At 35.3% G+C, this 7,668-nt stretch overlaps 1 protein-coding gene across 1 annotated transcript; it reads left to right on the forward strand.

Annotated features, from left to right (window-relative positions):
- Nucleotides 1-5,510: 5,510 nt before the first annotated feature.
- On the forward strand, nt 5,511-7,014 carry LOC107921049 (expansin-like A2). Its single transcript, XM_016850905.2, has 5 exons — nt 5,511-5,723; nt 5,821-5,930; nt 6,008-6,186; nt 6,407-6,539; nt 6,627-7,014. The coding sequence occupies exons 1-5, from the start codon at nt 5,612-5,614 to the stop codon at nt 6,870-6,872; spliced, it is 780 nt and encodes a 259-aa protein (XP_016706394.1). The 5' UTR covers nt 5,511-5,611; the 3' UTR covers nt 6,873-7,014.
- Nucleotides 7,015-7,668: the final 654 nt, after the last annotated feature.

Here is a 7,668-nt window from a genome sequence, read left to right on the forward strand (position 1 = left end):
TTGAATTGTGATAGGAGTGGATTGAGAAGAAACCATATATTTCTACCCTCGGGTTACAGTGAGAGAATGATGGTACAAATTTTACGTCCTAGTAGATTGAACTTTGAGGTTTACAGTGGGGGAAATCTGACTAAGTGGAGACGCCAACCAAGCAAGAAAGCGTTGTAGCATTTCAGTGATAAAACATTAATAAACTTCGAGCAATGATAACTTAAGCGAAAAAGAGGATCATTCTCAAAAATAGCATTCTACATTCATGCAAACACCATTCACACATGTCTAGTTAGGAGCATTTGATGTATTTCGATCATGCCATCCTAATCTTAGGCATATTTAGGTTCATTATACAGGTCATGTTCCTCAGAGAACAAATCGGTGAAATCACAAAACCTTGCCTTCCTGGTTTGCAGCGGAGAAGGTTGAAGATAGCAGATCTTGCCTTCTTGTACTGACAGTGAAGCAGATTAAAGATACCGGCCTTGCCTCCTTGGGTTGTAGTGGACCAGGTTGAAGATAGCAGATCTTGCCTTTCTGTACCGACAGTGAAGCAGATCGAAGATACCAGCCTTGCCTCCCTGGGTTGTAGTGGAGCAAGTTGAACATAGCAAATCTTGCCTTCCTGTACCAACAGTGAAGCAGATCGAAGATATCAGCCTTGCCTCCCTGGGTCGTAGTGGAGCAAGTTGAAGATAGCAGATCTTGCCTTCCTGTACTGACAGTGAAGCAGATCGAAGATACCAGCCTTGCCTCCCTGGGTTGTAGTGGAGCTGGTTGAAGATAGCAGATCTTGCCTTCCTATACCGACAGTGAAACAGATCGAGGATACCAGCCTTGCCTCCCTGGGTTGTAGTGGAGCAGGTTGAAGATAACAGATCTTACCTTCCTGTACCGACAGTGAAGCAGATCAAAGATACCAGTCTTGCCTCCCTGGGTTGTCGTGAAGTAGATCGAAGAAAGCAGATCTTGTCTTCATTTATTGGCGTGAAGTAGATCAAATATAGCAGATCTTGTCTTCATGTATTGGCGTGAAGTAGATCGAAGATAGCAGATCTTGTCTTCCCATACTGGTGGCGAAGTAGATCGAAGAAAGCAGATCTTGTCTTCATGTATTGGTGTGAAGTAGATCAAAGATAGCAGATCTTGTCTTCATGTATTGGGGTGAAGTAGATCGAGGATAGCAGATTTTGTCTTCCCATACTGGTGGTGAAATAGATCGAAGAAAGTAGATCTTGTCTTCATGTATTGGCGAAGTAGATCGAAGAAAGCAGATCTTGTCTTCATGTATCGGCATGAAATAGATCAAAGGTAGCAGATTTTATCTTCCCATACTGGTGGCGAAGTAGATCGAAGATACAAGTCTTATCTCCTTGAAGTTGCAGTGGAGTATATTGAAGCACTAATTCCTATACCTCTGAAGATGTAGTAGGATGAAATGTGGCTGCTTGAAGAAGAAGAGCACCAAGATCCAGCGTGATGGGGCAAAAATTGGCCATTTCTAAAGTCTTTACTCCGTTCCTATTACACGACAACGAGCAAAGAGGAGTAGCTATAATACCCAATTTTAGCCCGGGCTCACAATAATAAAATAAAGTCTAAGTCCAGTACAAAATTATATCATTTGGCCCGATCGGAATGGCCCATTACTTAAAAAGGTTGAAGGTCCATCTACAAGCTTATGGAAACATAATCTTCAAGGATATGCAATCTTAGATATGATTTATGCAATCTTGGATATGATATGCAATCTTGGAAGATATGATTTTGTAATTTTAGAGATTTAATTTGTAGATACCCTTTAATCTTAGCCGTTGATGTAATTGATCTGTACCGTTGGATTTGAGGAGGCTCAACTATAAATAGAGGCCTCTCCCTTCATTGTGGGGGGGGAATCAATAAAAAAAGGGGAGAACGATTGGCAGTTTTTTAAAGGTGGCTTACTGTTACACGACAACGAGGAAAGAGGGGCAGCTGTAATACCCAATTTTAGCCCGGGCTCACAATAATAAAATAAAGTCTAAGTCCAGTACAAAATTATATCATTTGGCCCGATCGGAATGACCCATTACTTAAAAAGGTTGAAGGTCCATCTACAAGCTTATGGAAACATAATCTTCAAGGATATGCAATCTTAGATATGATATGCAATCTTAGATATGATATATGCAATCTTGGATATGATATGCAATCTTAGAAGATATGATTTTGTAATCTTAGAGATTTAATTTGTAGATACCCTTTAATCTTAGAAAACGATTGGCATTTTTTAAAGGTGGCTTACTGTTTTTTTTTACTTATTTACGATTTTAAAAAAGGGAGAAAGTGATACCATTGCGAATTTTATTTATTTTTTTAGCCCTAATAAAGTGACACGTTTCAAATGATGGAGATATTTTCCCATTCGAGCCCTATGAGTTATTCGCACCTTTTAATTAGGCCCTTCATTTTTTTCCTTTAATTCTGTTTGGAGTTCAATTTAAATCCTTGTTAATTCAATGTGCTTGATTTCTTACACCACTATTTTTTTAAAAAAATATTTAATTTTGAATCTAATACTATTTTAATGATTAAGCTTAGTATTTTCCATTTTATTTTACGTTTTATATGTATTATGACTATAAGTTTATTGAATTATATGTATATATTACCCTTTTTAAAAAATAAAAATGTATCATTATTTTGAAATTCAATATATATTGCTATTATTTTGATTTATCACACTTTTTTTATATTTTAGGTAAATTCAATATGATTTGTATATATTCTTTGATATCCCTATTTTGTAATATATTTTCGAAATTCACTTTACATATTTATATGTCTTAAAGATTTATATGAAAATGTTTTTATACAATACTATTTTATATATACATATATAATTTGTAATAAATTATTTTTATTCTATATATTATTGATTTCATATTATTTTATCTATTACCTTTAAATTCTCTCTTAAATAGGTTTATGTATTTTCTTTCGAATTCATTTATTATTTATCATTCATTAGTGTATGTTTTATTTATGAATTATCGCTCAATGTTGTATATTATCATTTATCGCATTCCATTCGCTTAAAACGCTATGTTCGATATTATTCAAGCATCAAAATCATTTTATTCAAAAATTTTCAAAATTGAGATAATACTCGTATTTAAGATTTTCAAGGAAATTGAGCCCTAACGTATTGGTTCCGGTTTTCTTCGTTAAATCTAATGATCGAGAGTTGCTCATTAATCAAAAAATAAAATAAAAAGCTTGTTGTCGGGAATTTAATATGTTGTATCCTAGCGTATTGGATGTGACGTATTGATTTCTCGAGACAAATATTTTTTTAAAAAATGATAATAAAGGAAATATTCCAAGTTTAGGATTTTGAGAAATTGTGCCCTAACGTATTGGGCCGCGATTTCTTAAATCTTAAATAAATGGATATTCTTTTAAATTTTTATTATAAGAGTATTTTGGACTAAATCATTTTTGAGGAAATAGAATGTCGTGCCTAACGCATTGGGTGTGACATTTTCTTTCTCTGAAATGATAAGAGTCTTAATAAGTAACGTTTTTTAATTTTTATTAAGGATCATATTTTTAAATTTTTGACATTAAGACACTAATTAATTAACTAAGTACCAATTTTGGGCGTTATGAGAGTGCTAATCCTTCCTCGTACGTAACCGACTCCCGAATCCATTTTTCTAAAACTCGTAGACCAAAGCTATTGTTTAGGTGATCCAATCACACCTCAATAAAAGATTGGTGGCGACTCCCAATTTTTGTTTTTTTAAAGTAGACAACTAATTTTTATTTTTTTTCCAAAATAAAAAAATCATTTCGACAAAGAGTATATAGCCAAAAATTATTTTCAATAATAACGCAATTAGGCAGCTGATATGATATCGTTGGGTCAGCGATTTCCTCCACATGGGACCAAAAAATGCCTTCTACGCTTCATTTTCTATTTTATGAGGCATCTTGCCATGAACTGGCTCTTGCCTGTTCCATGACTTTCCTTGTTTTCCTTTCAGTAGAAGTGAACTGCATGACGCCGCCGTAATTAGTCAAATAAGTTTACAGTGCTATACAAGGATGATGTGGTAAGAACATAAACCGAAATTGTTTGTTCTTAGTATTTATAGGATTTTATTTGTTTTTAAGTTGTGTTACCTTTCATGACCCGATCTAGCTTATAGAATATGAGTCATATCGTGAAATTGTTTACATGTAGGTACACCCTCATAGATTCAAATTCAGGAGCTTTTAAGTTTGTGTCAGAACCCAAAGGCACAACTTTCGGCTAAACGCAGCTTCTATTGCCAAAAACATTTAAGAGGAGCATTGAAAGTGTGAGCAAGCAGGAACAGTTTTGGATTGACTTTGACCCAAAAGGTACAAAGAGGAAGCATCAAGTTCCAGGCAGCTGGATCCGATAGTTTTTGCATTCATATATTGTTGTCTACTCTACAAGTGGTGTCCACCTAGGAATCCATTGACCCAACTTATGATGCCAAAGTTTTACGTTTAATTTGAGATTAATGGACGGTTAAAGGTACTGAGTGGATCCAACTCATAATTTCTAGTGTGAGCAATGATGCTCGCAGGGGGGATTTTGGGACATTGAATTTACCCAAAGTTGTTTCTGATTTCATTCTTTTTAGAAAGAAAAATGACACTCAAAAACATGACTTAGGATCTTGTAATTATATTGGAAAAATAACATTAATACAATGTGTAAAAAAAATGAAGGTTGATTCTGAAAAAGATTAATAGAAATATAATTGCATATAATCATTTGTACAGCTAAAGAAGCTCTCTTTTGGTTGTAGTCCACCATAGCTGTTCAAGTTTTGGCAGTATGCTTTGCTTAGAATTTGTTCTTTATGTTTCCACTAATTAACAAGCAATCTTTATCATCTTCATCCATTTTCCTTTTTCACTTAATAGTTTCTTTGGGTCCATAATTGAAACAAATCTCACCAAATTTCAAGGGTGGATCAACTGCCATCCCAGAATTCTCCTTTCGAATTAGTAGTACGTACTTACTAAACTACTATATCCTTCCCATCTTTTATTAGATTTTTATTTTTCACTTGCACACGTGGCAACCTATTAAAATAAACATGAAATTATTTATTTTGATTTAATAGACTAATCAAGACAAAATCTGAAAATGCAAAAACATGGGGAACGGAAAGTGAGTTGAAGGTTCCCCTAAAAGTGCCAAAACTTTGCACCCCTAACCCAACTTTCACTAGCAAATCTATCAATCCCACTGTCAAAAGAAAAGCTCTTCTGTTGAAGGTTCCACTCATTTCTTACGGTCACAGCTGTGAGGGCATAGGCAAAAGGGTCGGTGACAAAGTCCATTATCCCCTTTTGTTTTGTCTCTCCGCGTTTTAGACAAATGCCTGTCGCTTTCCTTACAGTGTAAGCCTTGTTGAGACATAGCAAACAGTATTCTAATAGGGTTGCTCTAAAAGGCATAAAACTCGATCCAAACATTTATGTTAATGCTGACCTGTACTCCACTCCACACACAAAACACTTGCTATAAATAAACTGATGGCCCCTCACTTTGCTTCTCACTTCCATTTCTCTCTAACTCAACTCCACACAAATGGCCCTCTTTCTTTGCGTCTTATTCCTTCTCCTTTCTTCTGCTTCTGCTTGTGATCGCTGCCTGCACCAGTCCAAGGCTGCTTATTTCTCCAAAGCCTCTGCTCTTTCAGGTTTAGCCGCAATTTGTTTCCTTTTTTCCTATCAATTTCATTAATACCCAGAGTTGTTTTAGTGGGTGACCTTTGTTTTGTGGGTTTGATATTGCAGCGGGAGCTTGTGGATACGGTTCCTTGGCTTTAGGTTTAAGTGGTGGACACCTTGCTGCTGGTGTTTCTTCTCTTTACAAAGATGGAGCCGGTTGTGGGGCCTGCTTCCAGGTTTGTATAATTCAGTTTTTTTTTCTTTTTTTCTTATGATGGAGTTTTAGTTTTGATTTTTCATCATATTTTGGCAGATAAGGTGCAAGAATTCAACTCTGTGCAGCAGTGAAGGGACTAGGATCACACTAACTGATCTCAATCACAATAATGAAACGGACTTTGTTCTTAGCAGCAGAGCATTCATGGCGATGGCTAACAAAGGCATGGGCCGAGACATTTTGAAACTTGGGATTGTCGACGTGGAATATAAAAGGTAAAACATGAATTAAAAGCATTTCTTCATCTAATGGTTTTGTTACAACCACCACATAAAAAACTCAGACTCACCCATGGGGCAGCAGCCAGCAGGCACATTAATGCCTATAACGTTCCAATATATTTTTTTATTACATCCCTTTTTCCTATGTAAATTATTAACTTTGATTCACATCAATATTATAACTAACTACTGTAACACTGGTTATGTGAAACAGGATACCTTGTGAATACAAAAACCAGAACCTAGCTGTTAGAGTTGAAGAATCAAGCCAAAAACCGACTTACTTGGCAATTAAATTGATGTACCAGGGTGGTCAGACTGAAGTAGTAGCCATGGATGTAGCTCAGGTTAGTTTATTTAGTCCAAGAGTGTTTAAACTTTAAAAAGGAAAAAGGAAAAAGTGGGCTAAAACTATTAGCTTTATATCATTCCAGGTTGGGTCTGCAAACTGGAACTTCATGAGCAGGAACCATGGGGCGGTATGGGACACAAGCAGAGTCCCAAATGGAGCCCTGCAATTCAGATTTGTGGTGACATCTGGGTTTGATGGGAAGTGGATTTGGGCAAAAAGTGTGCTTCCAGCTGAGTGGAAAACTGGAGTTATTTATGATTCTGGAGTTCAAATCACTGACATTGCAAAAGAAGGTTGCTCTCCTTGTGATGACAGCCACTGGAGATGAGATCTTAGTTGCCAATTACACATATAGTGAATTTGAATGTTTTAGAAGATTAAAGAAAATGAATATATAGATAGATTTTCCTTGTCTCTGTAATTCAACAAGTCTAATATTTTTTCCATCATAATAAAATTCTCGTAGACAATCAACGGTGTTCATATGCTACTTTTTTTTGCTCCACTTCAATTACATTTATTATTATAGCAAAAAAAATATAAATTTTTATCAAAAGAAAAGAAGAAGCCACATATATGGGCCTAAAAGTAGTTGTTCAGGCAGTTGCATGAGAATTTGCTAAATCTTCTATTGGGCCACAATTTAGAAACTAGGCTCATTGTAATTCTTCGGGAAAAGCTCAAATGAGATACCAAACCAAAATAAATACCAATATATACAAGGAAGCCCCTTGTTCACCACTTTTTTACCTTGTAAGACAAGTGGTTAATTTTCAGTTCTGGTCCCTCTATTATGATCACATTTGACTAAATTAAATCTCCAAATAGTTTTTATTATCCTCAATTATTTTGGTTAAAATGCTATCATATTTTTTAAAATGAATATTTTAATAAATATCTAAGAAATTGAGATGTGACTCTTTTTGAATTGACTTTTGAGGATGTTGGGTAGTTGGATTAATGAATACTATCAATACATTTAACCCCACCTCGACAAAAGACTAGCTCAATTAGTTGAATAAACATGCAGTGCTTATTCTAGATTTTTGGCATATTTACTTTGTACAGAGAAAATAGAACTTTGATTTCAAAAAGCCTGACAATACCCTAAACCAATGACCCAA

The sequence above is a fragment of the Gossypium hirsutum genome, chromosome D01 (assembly GCF_007990345.1).
Source record: "Gossypium hirsutum isolate 1008001.06 chromosome D01, Gossypium_hirsutum_v2.1, whole genome shotgun sequence".
NCBI lineage: Eukaryota > Viridiplantae > Streptophyta > Magnoliopsida > Malvales > Malvaceae > Gossypium > Gossypium hirsutum.